An 18,841-nucleotide genomic window follows, 5' to 3' on the forward strand; every position below is an offset into this window, starting at 1 on the left:
GGCGGGACATAATCGCATAATCCTCATCCGGAATGCAGAATCCCTGACAACATTCAAAAGACTGCTAAAAACCCATCTCTTCCGTGAGCACTTAACCGCATAAAAAAAAAAAATTGTTTTTCCCTTTGAAACATCACTTATCAGGCTTCTATGAATAATACTCTGAATAATACATCTACTCTGAATAATACCTGAACTTCGTATTTTGAGCACTTCTTGTGTTGTTGTTGTTTTTTGCCTCTTTATGATGACTCGCTTAAATTAGTCCTAATTTGTAAGTCCCCACTGATATATACATATATACATGCATCGATATGATGGTGTGTATTATGCTCAGCGGTTACCTAATGTAGACCAAATTCAGAAGGACTGTCAATAAACACCAGTGCACTGAAGTGCTATTGTGACTGAGACATTATTTATTGTACAGGTAATACATGATGTATTACCATCATGCCTCGTCACAGACATGCCTGTTTTGCACACGGCACTCAAACACAGAACCAGGAAACAGGAAACACGCGAGTTCAGGGAAACTGAAACTGAAGTGTAGTTGAGCTGTTGTGTGTTTGTATCTCTGTATTTTTGCAGTAAAAATGGCAGAAGCCAGAATTACTCAGGATGAGTTCCTGTGTTCAGTGTGTCTGAACCTCCTGAAGGATCCAGTGACCATTCCCTGTGGACACAGTTACTGTAAGATCTGTATTACAGGCTGCTGGGATCAGGAGGATCAGATGAGAGTCTACAGCTGCCCTCAGTGCAGACAGATCTTCAGTCCAAGACCTGCTTTAGTTAAAAACACCATTCTGGCTGAAGTGGTGGAGAAACTGAAGACTAACCTTCCTGCTGACTGTTACGCTGGAGCTGGAGATGTGCAGTGTGACGTCTGTAATGGAAGAAAACGCAAAGCCGTCAAGTCCTGTCTGGGGTGTCTGAACTCTTACTGCCTGAATCACCTTGAACAACACGAGAGTTTCTTTAAAAGAAAGAGACACAATCTGACTGATGCCACTGGACGACTGCAGGAGATGATCTGCCAGAAACACGACGAGCTCCTTGAGGTTTTCTGCCGCACTGATCAGAAGTGTATATGTCTGCTATGTATGATAGATGAACATAAAAACCACAACACTGTATCAGCTGAAGCACAGAGGACAGAGAAACAGGTATGAACTTAAAGAGGTCCCATTATGCATATTTACAGGTTCATAATGTTGTTTACGGGGTCTACTAGAATACATTTACAGCATTTAATGTCTATTTTCACTCTCTGTCTGAAAACTGTTTCAGTTCTTCTGAAAATTCTGAAAATCGCTGTCTGTTTGATTGGTCAGCCGGTCCAGTCTGTTGTAATTGGTCTACTGCTTAACGTTTGTGTCTGAAATGTAACGCACCTTAAAATAAAGAAAACATAAACGGCGATGGGGAGGTTGAGGGATGCCGGAAGAACTGTCGCTGTGACGGTTCAATTACTGCTCCCTAAATACGCTCTCTCAACGATGACTGACAGGACTGAATGATTAGGCATCATTTATAACATCTGACTAGCATCGATCTGTATTGTTCAGAAAACAGTTGTTATAGAAGAAAACTCAAGACTACAATGGAGGCGTTTCAGGGAGTTCAGACACTGAAATAGTGAATAACTCCTGCTGGAGGGACTTTGTAACTTTGCAGAGCCTTTTCATGCTCAAACAGCAACATTACACAATAAAGAAAGATGAAAAAAGCATAATACGACCCCTTTTAAACCAATAGTTCAGTAGTAAAAAACATTTTTTTTTCATCGTTTACTCATGTTATTCAAAACTGGAACTGAGCAACACAGAAGAAGGTATTTTAAGGACTGTCTCATCTGTCCATATATTGAAAGTCAATAGGGTCCAAAAGTTTCAATCTTAAAAAAGGACATTAAAGTAGCATAAAATAAATCATTTAAGTTCTAAAGCGATAAGAATAGGCTTGTTTGACTTCATGTAGTGCTGCGCAGACCGATGGCCAACTGACTTGAAGCAGTGCATGGTGGCAATGCCAAACTCCTTGATTCTTTTGTGGTTGAGAGAGTCCTCTCTCTCCTGAATGAGCACATGACTGGTTGTGAGTCAAGGCCTGCTGCCCTGGGGCATGGTGAGGCCACGCAGGACAGCTACACGAACATACCGAGAAGGCCAAGACAGGGAAGGGCTTGAGTAACGGCAATTTAAAGCCTGAGAAAGGTCCCACCTCTCAGGGTTGGCTCGACCAATAAGAAAGGTGTAATATCCAAGCGGGAAATTCCTCTGTTGGGAGGATTTATGACTCAGTCTCAAGTGTGGTTAGACATGGGCCTTGCGGTTTGTGTCAATTTATACTCAGATAGATATAACAAACACACACTGCATTCTATGATGAGGCGATGTACACTAAAGTGTGTCATTAAATGGGGATTAATTAGATAGGAGACACGATATAGGTGGAGTTACATTAACTAGTAGTTCTCTCATAAAGCATGCATAAAATAAATATAAATTTTTATAAGAGACAGTATACAAGTCTATTACAAGTGTATGTACTGTATAAGAGACAGTATACAAGTAATGCAGGAAAGTCTGTTTTAAGGGCTGTAGGTCTTTCCTATGGCCTCAGTCTTGACCACATAACCACATTTTTAATAGCAATAAAACCATCTTATCTGTTGGTCGCTCTGGCAATTGAGGCCTTTTCTGCTCTCTTGTTTCTTTTGAGGGGATATTTTGTTACTAAGAGTGGGCTTTAAAGCTTATTTGTTAAATGTAACAAATATGTGTCTGATTGTCTCAGTCTCAAAATAATAGGCACTGATGAAGTAATGCTGGCACTTATGATTGAAGCTATAATAACGTTATAATCACCTTAGGGGGGCAGTCGGGCCCTAATGTTTAGAGAGTCAGACTGATAACCCAAAGTTTGGGGGTTTGATTCCAGTACCGGCAGGAAATGACTGAGGCCCCAATCGCTTCCACAGAGAATGGCTGGCCACTGCTACCGCTGTGTGTCCACAGCTTGTAGTGTGTGTGTGTTCACAACTCGCTGCTCCTAATGTGCATGCACAACTTGGATGGGTTAAATGCAAAGGACAAATTCATGTATGGGTTACCAAACTTGTCCTTCACAAGTCATGTCACTTCACTTCACTTTACTTTTTTCACTTCACTTACCATGTAAGATCTTTAACCCCTCAGTCTCACCACTTCACCAATATTGGATTCATATCTGTTTACCTGATGATTTATGTGATGTTTCTCCTGTCATTGGTTTGTCCTTTAGCACCAGCTGAAGGAGACACAGAGGTCGTTCCAGCAGAGGATCCAGCAGAGAGAGAAAGATCTTCAGCAGCTGAGAGAGGCTGTGGCATCTCATAAGGTGAGTCTGGAGAAGAAGAGAAGTTTGAGAAGTCTCAGTCAGGACTCACTGAAGCTCACTGTGTGATTGTGATGTGTGTGTAACAGCGCTCTGCACAGACAGCAGTGGAGGACAGTGAGAGTATCTTCACTGAGCTCATCCGCTCCATTGAGAGAAGCCGCTCTGAGGCGACACAGCGGATCAGAGATCAGGAAAAGACTGCAGTGAGTCGAGCTGAAGGACGACTGGAGCGACTGGAGCAGGAGATCAATGATCTGAGGAGGAGAGACGCTGAGCTGGAGCAGCTTTCACACACACAGGATCACATCCATTTCCTGCAGGTAACAGAGATCTAGAAGAACAGGATCATAGTGGACTTGAGCAAGAGACTCACAGAGAAACATTTCATGAGAGCAGAATGAACCGTTGACTGAAGTGTTGATCTGTGTGTTCGGTTATTATATCATCATCAGTCAGACTCAAATCTCAGTCTCTTAGGAAACAACAATGTGAAATCCATCTTGATGGTGCCAGTTTCACCCAGCTAGATTTCCCATCATCTCTTTACTTTCTTTTTACATTCTTTGACTTATACTACAAATTTTGGGTAATGTTTACCAAAATCATATACTCCTTTTATAATAATTTTCATAATTTTTTTGCTGGTAACAGATCATTGAATTTGGCAGTGAAGTCCTCAAACAGGAAGTGAGGCTGTATATATTAGCTGTATATATTGGCTGTATATTATATCTGATGCTGTGAAAGTGCCTTTGAACTGCTTTTCCTGATCAAATCTACTCAACCCTGCCATGCGACTCCATTGATGCACTTGATCTGTTACGTTTATGTTGATATGTTACATTTATGTTATTGCCAGTTGTTTGATCATCCACGAGTTTTCCAAAAAAGTTCACATATAGTGTAAGTGTCAAAATCAAGAACTTATAGCTCTAACATGATGTAATGAATATGAGAAGAATGAAGCTGATGCTGTGAAAGTGCTGGATTGAGGAGAGTTACTAAAGAACAACAAGAGCCGCACAAATCTGACAGTAGTGCAGGTTATTGATGAAGTGTGGAGGTGATGAGCTCTGATTTCTGTTTTCTGTAGAGTTTCCAGTCTCTCTCAGCTCCTCCTGAAACTACAGACGGAAATGACAATCCCTTCAGTTCTCTCTCCTCTTTTGATGGCGTGAGAGAATCTGTCCTTCGGCTGAGAGACAAACTGTTGGATTTCTGCAAAGAGGAGCTGAAGAAGTTCTCTGACAGAGGTAAAGTCCTGGAGATTCTGCTCTCAGAAATCATCATCTCAGATCATGTAGAAATTAATATTATAAATGTCTTAGGAACGGATGCAGGGATAATTTTCTTTTGACATGATAAGCACACTCTTCATGTCTTCTGATTTCCACAGTCACTTTCACCAGCATTGTTCCCAGGACCAGGAACGACTTCCTACAATGTAAGTCATTAATGCCTGTCTCACACTACAGGAGTTTTAAAATCCTAACCGATTGTGAAATCTGGTTGCAGCACACACTTTTCAGATTTTGCTCACGCTACAAGATTTGAAAATCGCGGCGCATCTCACACACTACACAATGTTATTAAGATTCTCGTGCCAGAGGAAGTGCCTCACGTGATCTCACGCAGCAGATCAGAAGCTGAAAAGCAGAGCCGAAAAATATCGTCATATTCGTAAAAAGGTTGCCGTGTCCAAGGAAAGCAAAATCTTTCAAAAATCATCCTTTTAACATTTAAGGATGTTTCCAATGAATGGCGTCAGCGCTGGTCAATTGTCAATTGCTGGTCAGAAGTGACTCATCAGCTTCAGTGTTGCCCATGCGCCGCATTGCTGCTCAGCTGAGTCTTGTAAAGTGGAACTCAAAGTTCAAATTAAATATTAAAATAATTAACTCCTTGTTTCATTACATCTATCTTTGAATGAATCCGCGGTTTTTTTTTTTTGTTTGTTGAATGAACGTTTAATGACTCAAAGACAGTCCCTTGCCAACACCTAGTGGTGTAACAATGTAACTGGATTGAGTGACAGCCTGTCTAAAATGCACAGAGATAAGCAATGTCGATACTGATGAAATATCAGCAGAAAGCCTCTCGTAAAGTGAGATTCGAGGATTGGAACTAACTGTTATATAACAATAGCCCAACAAGCTTATTGTCAGGTTTCTATTCTTTTATTATGTGGACCCTTATTTTGACATCATCTTCTGTTTCACTTCGTTTTGTTTAGTTTCAAGTTCATTACTGAACATGTACTCGTGTTTGTGCAATAAATAAATAAATAAATGGCGATAATACTGCATATTGCGCTGTTAAGTCACTCAAAACTACCTTAAGGGAAATTCCCTCACCACAGCCCTACTTGTTTCTTATTGGCTATTGTGACAGTACTGACGTAATCACAGTCTTGCTCATCCGGATTTAAAATCCTAAATATCAAACATGTTTATATGATCGGGGCGAACCCGATTTGTCTGAGAGCAGATTGGGAGGTGCAAGATTCGACCTGTGAACGCCTCACATTACCAGATAATCTGCGCCGAACATCGTAACCGATCGAGGTCCTCAACAAGATTTTTTTCTCTGATTTGTGGGAGGAGAAAATCGGGCATAAATCGGCTTAAAACTCCTGTAGTGTGAGCCAGGCATAAGAAAACAAGCAGAGAAACTCATTGAGTGTGTTCATGTTCTTCCTGTAGAAGGCGAAAGAAAACATGACAGAAGAGATTTAGAGTTGATCATGTACATGTGCGTTTCTCAACGGAGGACATCGGGGGGAGCAACGTTGTTAAAAGGGGTGTTCTAACAACAACAAAAATGGTCTGCAACATTCTAACAACATTCTACACAACATGAACATTCCAAATGCATTTGTCCGTAGCGCAATTGAGTGCGCCAGAAATAGAACGTAGCACATCCAGTGTAGACAGAATCACTGATTATAATGGGTTCTGTGTGCTTTTACTGTCGGTGATTTGGCGACAAGCAGCAGCAATCGAGCAAAAAGCTGGCGACACGGAGGAGATGCGGGTGTTTAAACAGGGTGACGTGAGGAGACTAGCAGCGTGAACCGGGGCGTCATCTTCCCTGGTGAAGAATGACAGGCTGTGGATCCAATGAAATCTGAAACAGCCTAACCACACATACACATATACAACATGCATCCCTCCGTATAGCGTACGTAACAAAGGTTTTTAATGTTTTCAAAAGAAGTCTCTTCTGCTCACCAAGGCTGGATTTATTTGATCCAAAATACAATAAAAACAGAATTATTGTGAAATATCCCTATGATTTTAAAGAAACATTTTCTATTTGAATATACAGTGAGGAAATAAGTATTTGAACACCCTGCTATTTTGCAAGTTCTCCCACTTGGAAATCATGGAGGGGTCTGAAATTGTCATCGTAGGTGCATGTCCACTGTGAGAGACATAATCTAAAAAAAAAAAATCCAGAAATCACAATATATGATTTTTTAACTATTCAGGGGTTCCCAAACTTTTCCATTCCAGGACCCACCTAGACAAGAATAATCTCAAGACCCACCAAAATATAAAATAATTTTAAAACATGAATGTGGGGTGGGAGGTGTTAGTTCTCTTTGGAGCAGTTTTTTTTTGCTTGTTATAGTATGAATGACAAGTTTAATTGCAATACAAACTTTTGGCACATTATCAAAAATTGAGAGCCTAACAGCCTAATGGCTGTTGAAATAATGTGAAGAATACTGAGTAGTTTTTGTCTGCTGCCTCAACTGATTTACCAGACATGGCAGAACAAATTTAAAGAAATGAAAAAAGATTAAGTAAGCTTAATCATAACCAATGTTTGATATGACAAAAATCAGAATATAAGAAAATATAATAGACTAATAATTTTATTTGACAGTAGGCCCAGGACCTAGAATTTCAATACTAATATTTATGCTGCGAGTGTTGTTAAACTCATTGCGTTGTTCAGCGCAGAAAACGCTTTCGTGCTCGTGTGTGTACATGTGAAATACTTTTTATATAAAGGCTATATTTTTTTGCGTTGTAGCAAAATGCATGCAAGGGAACGCAAACAACGCACTCTTACGACGACCATATCTCTGAAAGACAACAGTGCTGTGTTGAACAGATGACAGAGAAATCAGTGCGATTTGTTTCATGAAGCGCGCGCTTGCGACATGTTGTGTTAGCAATTTCAGCGTCTCAGAGCAGCGCGGTTCATTGAGCGGTTCTGTGCGCATTATTAACAAGAAGAAACTCGTTTACTCCAATCACTGCTCTGCATTCTGCATGAGATCGCATTACACCGGATAATTCAAATGTCACGAAAGGCTGATTCAGGTCTCCGCTGCGCTTCCCAAAAGCATCGGGAGCTAAGCTGATCGTAGAGACCATAAGTGGCAACGGTTTTACGATCTACTTAGGCATACGATGCTTTTGGGAAACGCAGCGCCTTTCGTGACATTTGAATTCTCCTGTGTAATGCGATCTCATTGCGATTTCTATTTAACGTTGGTACATCGTGCAAAATGTTTGTGTGTGTGTCATTCATGAAACGTAAATTTAGCTGCAGCCAATAGTGACTGCGCGACCCACCTCTTCCGACCCACAGTTTGAAAACCCCTGAGCTAGAATTCTGACCCTCAAAGACCTGTTAGTCTGCCTTTAAAATGTCCACCTCCACTCCATTTATTATCCTAAATTAGATGCACCTGTTTGAGGTCGTTAGCTGCATAAAGACACCTGTCCACCCCATTCAATCAGTAAGAATCCAACTACTAACATGGCCAAGACCAAAGAGCTGTCCAAAGACACTAGAGACAAAATTGTACACCTCCACAAGGCTGGAAAGAGCTACGGGGAAATTGCCAAGCAGCTTGGTGAAAAAAGGTCCACTGTTGGAGCAATCATTAGAAAATGGAAGAAGCTAAACATTACTGTCAATCTCCCTCGGACTGGGGCTCCATGCAAGATCTCACCTCGTGGGGTCTCAATGATCCTAAGAAAGGTGAGAAATCAGCCCAGAACTACACGGGAGGAGCTGGTCAATGACCTGAAAAGAGCTGGGACCACCGTTTCCAAGGTTACTGTTGGTAATACACTAAGATGTCATGGTTTGAAATCATGCATGGCACGGAAGGTTCCCCTGCTTAAACTAGCACATATCAAGGCCCGTCTTAAGTTTGCCAATGACCATTTGGATGATCCAGAGGAGTCATGGGAGAAAGTCATGTGGTCAGATGAGACCAAAATAGAACTTTTTGGTCATAATTCTATTAAACGTGTTTGGAGGAAGAAGAATGATGAGTACCATCCCAAGAACACCATCCCTACTGTGAAGCATGGGGGTGGTAGCATCATGCTTTGGGGGTGTTTTTCTGCACATGGGACAGGGCGACTGCACTGTATTAAGGAGAGGATGACCGGGGCCATGTATTGCGAGATTTTGGGGAACAACCTCCTTCCCTCAGTTAGAGCATTGAAGATGGGTCGAGGCTGGGTCTTCCAACATGACAATGACCCGAAGCACACAGCCAGGATAACCAAGGAGTGGCTCTGTAAGAAGCATATCAAGGTTCTGGCGTGGCCTAGCCAATCTCCAGACCTAAACCCAATAGAGAATCATTGGAGGGAGCTCAAACTCCGTGTTTCTCAGCGACAGCCCAGAAACCTGACTGATCTAGAGAAGATCTGTGTGGAGGAGTGGGCCAAAATCCCTCCTGCAGTGTGTGCAAACCTGGTGAAAAACTACAGGAAACGTTTGACCTCTGTAATTGCAAACAAAGGCTACTGTACCAAATATTAACATTGATTTTCTCAGGTGTTCAAATACTTATTTGCAGCTGTATCATACAAATAAATAGTTAAAGAGCATCTTGCAGGTTAGAAGACCAACAAGTCAATGTATAGAAAAATAATGTAGGAACTAGATTTTCTTTAAAAAAAAATTATAAATACGCTACAGTGGCTTCTGGAGTCGTTTTTGTGAGAAATTTTACTTCTGCATCTGAAAATTGGCGTGGCGGGCGTGACGTAGCGCGAGGGAGAGCGGTCGATTCAAACAGGGAAAAATGGATGATAAATTGAAATACAAAAACTACTGAAAACACACTGACTCACGACCACTCTTACTGAATACCAACCTACTCTGCACTGAGCTGTGGCAGAGCACAGCACACGTCTCCCTCGTGTGACGTAAAATGACGCGATGTTGAAAAAAAGCGGCTTGTACGAGCAGGCAAAGAAACGCTCACTTTATCTACTAAATTGGTGTCCTTATGTTATTTTAAAACATTTTAAATCCTGCATTATCTTTTCATATGGTATTTTCATACACGGTTATATATTCATTTAATTTTTTTTTTACATGCAAGATGCTCTTTAAAAAATCATATATTGTGATTTCTGGATTTTTTTTTTTAGATTATGTCTCTCACAGTGGACATGCACCTACGATGACAATTTCAGACCCCTCCATGATTTCTAAGTGGGAGAACTTGCAAAATAGCAGGGTGTTTAAATACTTATTTTCCTCACTGTATTTTAAAATGTGGAATGTGTGGAGGTGTTTTTCATCTTGAATTTCAGTTATTTAAAATATGAAAATGCAAAATGGTCTGCACTTTAAAAATACATTTATTAGGTTCAAGCAGGAGATTAAAAAAAAGTACAAACGTTTCAGCTATAGGCCTTTATCTCATTTCCTGCTTTCGGAACGTTCGAAATCGCCAAGCAGTGTACTCGCACTTCCGGTGGTTACTTAGTTACACATTTAGATGAAAAGTAGGTCAGTAAACTTAAATAAAATCGCGATATAGACAAGTGTCTGTCAATATTAAACCGCATAAAGACTATTTAAATAGGAATCGTGCATGTTCTGCGTGTCTCTGTGAATGAATGGCACCGACGCGTTTCATTTACCACACACACACACACACACACACACACTGAGGCACGCATGACACTCGCGATTTTTTTCAGCCTTACGTATTAACATTAATGCACTTCATCAACACAGCCGCTCTGAGAGTCACTTCAGCAGCATTTTAGCTTCATTTGAGAGAAACTATCATCATAAAACACAGAGACTCAAAGGTCTACACGGCAACCCGTCAAAATAAAAGTTTGGTTTAACCTTTGAAGAAATGTTTGCTTAAATCATTACATTTTAAACAATTGGTTATAACAATTTAATTAAACCATTCAAATGGAATCAAGAAAACAAACAAAAAAAAAAACTTTTGGGAGACGCGAGAGCGAAGTAGTCCAGTGATAATTAACATGCAGCCATGGCGAATGCAATAACCGGAAGACGCTGTACACTGCTTCGCGGCTACTTCCGGCGTTCTATTGTGTTGTGATAAAGGCCTATTTGCTTTTGTCAGTTAAAATATAAATGTTTATTAACTTAATGTCTTTAGTGGCTTTTATAGACATGGACATGGATGTAAAACAGGACAGAATTAAAATGAGGATTCAATATATTCTTCAAAAACAGGATATCTAATAAAAGAATCATAATTCCTGTTTCTGATGTGTTTTCTCTCCATCAGATTCCCATCAGTTCACTCTGGATCTGAACACAATGAATAAACTCCTCCGTCTGTCTGAGGAGAACAGAGAGATTACTAACACTGGCATAGTCCAGCCGTATCCTGATCATCCAGACAGATTTGATGTGTTTCCTCAGGTGTTGTGTAGAGAGAGTGTGTGTGGACGCTGTTACTGGGAGATTGAGTGGAGTGGAGAATATGTGTGTATATCAGTGTCATATAAGAGCATCAGCAGGAAGGGACGAGGTGATGAGTGTTGGTTTGGATGTAATGATCAGTCCTGGAGTTTGATCTGCTCTTCCTCCAGTTACTCATTCAAACACAATAACAGAGAGACTAAACTCCCTGTAAAGCCCATCTTCAGGAGAACAGGAGTGTGGAGAATAGGAGTGTGTAGAACAGGAGTGTGTGTGGATCACAGTGCAGGAACTCTGTCCTTCTACAACGTCTCTGACACAGTGAGCCTCATACACACAGTCCAGACCACATTCACTCAGCCACTCTACCCTGGGTTTAGGCTTGATCATGGATTGTTATCTCTTTGTAATACATCATCAGTGAAACTGTAGAGATTCTACCCATAATGCTTTGAGCTGCATGATAAATCAGTAACAGTGAGATGTTATAGAGTCTCTTACTTTCTCTTCATTACATTGATACTTCAGCTGAACTTCTGTCAGTGAAATAACATGTCAGAATAAATGTGTGTAATGAATCCTCATATAGACAGTAAGATCAGTGTGTGTTTGAGAGTCACGATGAGTGATGGTGTGTGTCATGCTTTTCTCAAACTATATTTATTTTGATGGAAATCAGTCATTCAGTTCTTATTGTAGTGTCACATAAATAATTTTTATTCTTACTATAAAACGTACATTTCAACTGAAATGATCGCACACAGGATTCATTAAAAATTTGTTATTCAATAAAAGAATTTGCCATGTAAAATTGCTAAATGTCAGGTTGTTAATAAATGTAAAACACATAGATCCAAATCACTTGTTCATACTGTAACCCCTTCATCAGTAAAGGTATAAGCACAAATATTCTAATCTAATCCTGTTTACTTTCATAATAATACGCTTTATTTTATTAAGCGCCTTTAAAAACAGCTTTTCATTTTGATATACACAATTAGATTAAATATTCCACATTCATTAATGGAGTTAAAGGGTTAGTTCACCCAAAAATGAAAATTCTGTCAGTAATTACTCACCCTCATGTTGTTCCAACCCCGTAAGACCTTCGTTCATCTTCGGAACACAAATTAAGATATTTTTGATTAAATCTTAGAGTTGTCTAACTCATAGGCTTCTAAGGAACCGAAACTTGCTGGCCCAGAAAATGTATTAAAGACATCGTTAATATAGTCCAAGTGACTCCAGTGGCTCAATCTTAAGTTTATAAAGCGACGAGAATACTTTTTGTGCGCAAAAACAAACAAAAATAACGACTTTATTCCACTTTTCATTTCCTTCTCTCTGGGCCTCGGGTCTTTTTGCGTAGTGTTTAAGCGTAGCGCGTCTGTGTTGCACGTCACCACATATCACACATGACCAGCTTCGGCCAATAGTGAGCCTACGTGGTGACGTGCAACACAGACGCGCTACGCTTAAACACTACGCAAAAAGACCCGAGGCCCAGAGAGAACGAAATGAAAAGTCGTTATTTTTGTTTGTTTTTGCGCACAAAAAGTATTCTCGTCGCTTTATAAACTTAAGATTGAGCCACTGGAGTCACTTGGACTATATTAACGATGTCTTTAATACATTTTCTGGGCCAGCAAGTTTCGGTTCCTTAGAAGCCTATGGAGGAGTGATCCAGCTATCTGATTTAATCAAAAATATCTTAATTTGTGTTCCGAAGATGAACGAAGGTCTTACGGGGTTGGAACAACATGAGGGTGAGTAATTACTGACAGAATTTTCATTTTTGGGTGAACTAACCCTTTAAGTACTTAAATGACAAAACAATTGTCATTTATCCAGAAGTTAAGAGAGATAATTAAATAATATAAGCAATACAATTATAAATAACTAAATAAACATCAACAAAACAAACGTAAACAAAATAAATAAATAAACATCAAAAAAGCAAATGCACATATTACAAAAACATGTCTTGAGATGAACTTTAAAAATGTCAAAGGTCTGGACTGGAGGTCTACACAGGTCCAAAAATTCATACCGAACCCGAAGAGAATATGTAATGTGCTACACGCAACCGACCCGGACCCGTCTATTATTTGAAACCTGGACCGGCAGGAAGACACAGACCCGACTGGATCTGATTGTCAGATATCCCACACTAAATTGCTATTAACAAGTCAATAAACCAGCTGCGAAAAATAAAACTTTTTGTCTTACCTAATTTTAGTGACGTTAGTCGTCGTCTCCCTTCCTTGTAGGCTACCTGACTGACTGTGATGCACAATCCTCTGACAAGAAAGTTCTAACGTTATCCATGTTACTCCTCTCATTATTCCAAGCTTAATCCACTCATTATTTCAGCTTCAAAAGTCCACTTGATGTCACGGTGACGGATGACAAATGTGACTTTGCATAATAACTTGTTTTGAACTATAATAACGATTGCTCGTTCAGTGCCATGGCCACTGACGTTAGCATTATTTATTTATTTTATTTCCATTATTATCATCTCTGTGCTCTCTGCGCCGAGTCTGACCACCAAAACTTTAAGATTAAACAAGACGGTTCATTCATATTATTATAAAAATTGGAGAAAGTGTAATGCGCAGTTTGGCGGAATAAGTCCCGCCTTTTAAATAAAAGAGCCAATCGTCAATTAGTAAAATCATTGTGTCACTGCAGAAGCTCTGGTTGCCATAGGAAGATGACGAGCTTGAGACTGCACATTCGCGTTAACTGCCTGAAGAGATTTTTAGCGCAATTTGTGTTTTTTCCTTATTTCCCGGCTCACACTTTTCTTATCCTAATTTTATAAGTTGCAATTACAAAAAACACACGAGCCGTGCTGACTGACTCTGATCACGGCCGGATGTTCTCAGAGTCCGATCGACTCGGGTATTATTTTAATGTTAAACAGACCCGGGACACAAAATAATAGATTGGGACCTGACCCGGCTGACAATTTAAAATATAGACCCGAACCCGTATGGGTCCTCGGGCGGATCCCAGGTTCTCGGGTGCTCCGTGTAGACCTCTAGTCTGTAATTCCTTAAGTTGAAGAGACAGGAGCATAGGAAGAGAAAGTCCTGCGATTATGAGTATAGGGATGTAACTGTACTGTTAAATAATGTGGTACCAGGCCGTGCAATGCTTTATATGTGAGCATCATAATCTTAAAATCAACTCGGAACCTGACTGGGAGTCAATGCAAGGATTCCAAAACTGGAGTAATATGACTGCATATCCTGAACCCAGTTAAGATACTTATGGCCATTTTTTTTTTTTTTTTTACATATTGGAGCTTACATAAATGCCTACAATGTTACAATAATAGGTTTACTTTAAAAAAAAACTTCCTCCTACAATCAGTCCAGATGAATCACATCATTATTGTAAATGTCCAGAATTGTTTCTTTGTTCTGTGGTTCATGCTGGTTGTCCTGATCTAGAAAGTATCCTGACATGATAAAACCACGTTTTTCTACATGAACTGTGTTAATACCATATTCTGAATTCATCATGTAGTGTTTTGTAAGAGTGTTGTGGTGAATAATGTTTGATCGTCCCGCTGCTACTCTCAGTGCTTAACGACAGTATCGTTTATGAAAAAGTTAAAAGCCTCTTTACGACACAATTCTAATGCTTCATACGAAGGCTTTTGTTGAAACACCTCAATACTAAATTCCAGTATTTTATATCCCTTTCCCCAATACTCAAGAAAAAACTGCCAATAAAACGCCTGCACCAGCAAAAATAAGAAAAAAAAGACGTATACATACAATAGGACAAACTTGTTACCATAACGTATCCCAATTCATTACGATAGGACAAGCTCCCATTTGTTACGACCTGTTCAATAAATAAAGGGCTTGAGTTGAACCCCAGCCGACAGGGGTTTCAGCCCCAGCCGACAGATCACCAAAGACACAAATCATAAGTTCCACATAAAATATACAATATCCCTGTACGACCAAAGCAGGAGCTTGGTTCGCATTGCCGGCAGTAAATCAGACTTGTTCCCGGTGCATGTTGGACTCCGGCAGGGCTGCCCTTTGTCGCCGGTTCTGTTCATAATTGTTATGGACAGAATTTCTAGGCGTAGCCAGGGGCCGGAGGGTGTCAGGTTTGGGGACCACACGATTTCATCTCTGCTCTTTGCGGATGATGTTGTCGTGCTGGCCCCTTCAGACCAGGACCTTCAGCGTTCACTGGGACGGTTTGCAGCCGAGTGTGAAACGGCTGGGATGAGAATCAGCACCTCCAAGTCTGAGGCCATGGTTCTCAGTCGGAAAAGGGTGGCTTGCCCGCTTCATGTTGGTGGAGAGTTTCTGCCTCATGTGGAGGAGTTCAAGTATCTTGTGGTCTTGTTCACGAGTGAGGGAAGGATGGAACGGGAGATTGACAGACGGATCGGTGCAGCTTCTGCAGTAAAGCGGTCGCTGTACCGGTCTGTCGTGGGGTGAAGAAGGAGCTGAGCCGCAAGGCGAAGCTCTCGATTTACCGGTCAATCTACGTTCCTACTCTCATCTATGGTCATGAGCTGTGGGTCATGACCGAAAGAACAAGATCCCGGATACAGGCGGCCGAAATGAGCTTTCTCCGCAGGGTGGCTGGGCGATCCCTTAGAGATAGGGTGAGGAGTTCGGTCACTCAGGAGGAGCTCAGAGTAGAGCAGCTACTGCTCCACATCGAGAGGGGTCAGTTGAGGTGGCTCGGGCATCTGTTCCAGATGCCTCCTGGACGCCTTCCTGGGAAGGTGTTCCGGGCATGTCCCACCAGGAGGAGACCCCGGGGAAGACCTAGGACACGCTGGAGGGACTATGTCTCCCGGCTGACCTGGGAACGCCTCGGTGTCCCCCCGGAAGAGCTGGAGGAAGTGTCCAGGGAGAGCAAAGTCTGGGCATCTCTGCTTAGACTGCTGCCCCCGCGACCCGGCCCCGGATAAGCGGAAAAAGATGGATGGATGTATTTGTTTCTGCAGCCACTGGTGAAGGGTCTGCTGCGGAGCCATTAGACTGCAGAACCACTGAAGACACTCCTGAGACTGGCACTACAGAGGTGAGCCACCAAACTGGACCAAGTGGAAGACCCTCAGAATTAAACATGCATAAGTCAAATGTTTATATAAGTTTTTCATAACCACTCATTGTTTAGTGTTACCTATCATGTTATTACAGTTTTTCTTTTTGAAACATATATAGATAGTCAAGGGTGTAACTTTGGTTTGAGAAGTGGGGGGGACACAAAATCGGGGAAATTTTTTTCGATTTGAATCCCATTTCCTGCATTTACATACATTTAGGGGATATGGTGATGCAAAATCCAAGAAATAATTAAGTTGATTATAAAGATAAATTCTGCCAAAATGAATAGTAGGCTACTAAACTATGTATAACAAAAAGATGTCTTACGTTTTTATTGTTTAATAGGGGCTGATTGCCAAGACTTGAGAGAAGTCAAAAGTGAAAAAGTCAAAATTGTTCACCATTAATGTTTTGTGTGTTAAATAAAATTGAAATAATGTGAGACCCAATTTCCACTGTAATGTAAAAATAACATAAAGACAATATATTTTAAATAATTGTTTAATGGCATCTTTTTATGAATGAAGGCCAGTATCACTGATATTAATATAGCTACTGATGTCTCGATGAAAATAATTCTTTCCCTCCAAATTTTAAACATTAGGCTTCAACAATATAACAACTTTTATTTTAAGTGAACTTTAAACAATCCTCACATAAACCCATAATAAATGTAATATTTACCTGTGCCCTTTCTGTCTAACAGGTAGGCTATGAAATATACAGAAATTGAATTTGGTTATCGAATAGTTTGCCCTGCATAAATTATAAATTAAATATAGATTAATCCTTATTAAAGCTACAAACGTTATTTAGTCAAGATCAGTGAGTAATTTGCTCTGTTAACTTTATTCTTTGGTTAACTTCACTGTCAGACAGAATTAGAGGCTGCTGTCACTTTAAGATCTGCCTCTGCTGATCTTGATCTTTTAGCTCATCTTGAAATGTTTCATTTTTCTTTGGCATTGAAGGCAGGTTCTCTTGTAACCGTGTTTACACATTTGTTCAGCTACACCTTCATATTTACATTGGTTTCTGTGGCTACTTTACAGTTTAGGTGAGTTACATGGAAGTTTTCCTACTTTTCCTGGACGTTTGCAAACAAGTTGTCCTTGGCATTTGCTTATAACTAGCATCTTCAGAAATTATGAAAACACATACAGTATATTTATGCTTGTGTGTATATGCTTTTGTGTTTATCTGAAAGGTGCATATCTCAGTTGGAAAAGAAAGCGAACGAGAATTGAAGCCAGCTTTGATGCATTAACTAAGACCATGACAACCCAATTTGAACAAGAAGCCAAGCATCAGCTTCAAATGCAGGCGACTCAACATGAACATGAATTAAGGCTGTTCAATATCTTTGTGAATGCTTTTTCCACTGGTCAACAGTCATCCCACGCACATCTTGCACCACAGCACAACTCAACTCCCTTTTACAGGGTCCCTGATTTCCAACCTCCACCAGTTACTCATTGTCCTGTTCCCCAAACTCTCACTTTAGGCCTCTACCCCAAGGCAGCTGAACGACAGCGATGAACAGAGTAGTTTGGGTGAGAGTAGTACACACTACAACCTCTGATAAGTTTAAATGGCTTTCACATTAGTATTTTCTTGTTTGTTCCTTTTGTATTGAAATTGTTTTTGTGGTTTTTCTTTTTTATTATTTTTGTTAAAACCTGTAGAAAAAGCTTCCCATTTCAAGAGGGATTTTTTTCCCTTTCTTTTCCCCCCAATCTACTGTATTTGTTCAATATTTGAATGCTTTTATACAAAGAAAGCGGTTTTGTCTTTTCTGACATATTGAATGTAATTTTTGTTGCTACTTGACCAATGTTTAATCAAAGCGTTTATGAAGAACATTTTTATTTTATTGTATATTTGGACAACTTCCACATAAACACAGTTGATAGACAAAGTTGATCACAGCCTACATCATTCTTATTTTTTTGTTGCTTACATTTACAATTCACATCTGACTTCTACTTGTTTAGGCACATCACAGGTCCTGGCTAAAAGAAGCTGTTAGAGCTTCCTGAATGTCATTCGGACCCAGTACATTGTGGTTGTCCATAACATCAGGAGTGTCAGAAGTGTAGCCACAGTGGGTGTGTCACTCATTTTCAAACCTGTCTCCTTATATCTCACAAATGTTGTGAAGAACACAGCAAGCAGTCACAATGTTTGCAACGTTCTCCAGATGTACATCAAGTCGCTTTCTAATGCACCTCCATCTTCCTTTTAGCCTGCCAAACGCACACTTAACAGATACTCGTGCCTTGCTGAGCCTCTGGTTGAAGTACTTCTGTGCCCTTGTTAGGTTTCCATCGTCATAGTAAGGCTTAATGAGCCAACTCCTCAATGGGTAAGCAGGATCACCCAGTAACAGTAAGGGCACAGCTGTTCCTGATATGTTTTTTGTCACCTTAAAAATATAAAAAGAAAAAAGATAGGCTACTGTTAGAATAAATTACAACTGTGCAGCTTTTGCTGACTATGGCATATAATTGAATTCCAAAATACTGAGTAAAATGCATAAGACTTACAGCTGAGAAAAGCTCTCCACGTTCTGCGAGATCAAATATCACAGCGCGTCATGTACGCTGCCTGGCCATCCAATGTCTATGTTTGTGAACTCACCTTCATTTAAATAGCACTTTATAAAAATACAGATAGTTTCA

General features: G+C 40.3%; 1 protein-coding gene across 2 annotated transcripts; it reads left to right on the plus strand.

The window, feature by feature from the left end:
- Positions 1-518: 518 nt before the first annotated feature.
- LOC311288985 (tripartite motif-containing protein 16-like) lies at positions 519-18,580 on the plus strand. Of its 2 annotated transcripts, none has more exons than XM_084406720.1 (6): positions 519-1,166; positions 3,286-3,381; positions 3,468-3,701; positions 4,475-4,634; positions 4,778-4,825; positions 17,368-18,580. In XM_084406720.1, the coding sequence occupies exons 1-6, from the start codon at positions 597-599 to the stop codon at positions 17,697-17,699; spliced, it is 1,440 nt and encodes a 479-aa protein (XP_084262846.1). In that variant the 5' UTR covers positions 519-596; the 3' UTR covers positions 17,700-18,580. The 2 variants fall into 2 exon arrangements, with proteins under 2 accessions (XP_084262846.1, XP_084262845.1); XM_084406719.1 differs by lacking the exon at positions 17,368-18,580 and adding an exon at positions 10,928-11,875.
- Positions 18,581-18,841: the final 261 nt, after the last annotated feature.

The sequence above is a fragment of the Rutilus rutilus genome (genome assembly GCF_951802725.1).
Source record: "Rutilus rutilus genome assembly, chromosome: 4".
In the NCBI taxonomy this organism is placed as follows: Eukaryota; Metazoa; Chordata; class Actinopteri; order Cypriniformes; family Leuciscidae; genus Rutilus; species Rutilus rutilus.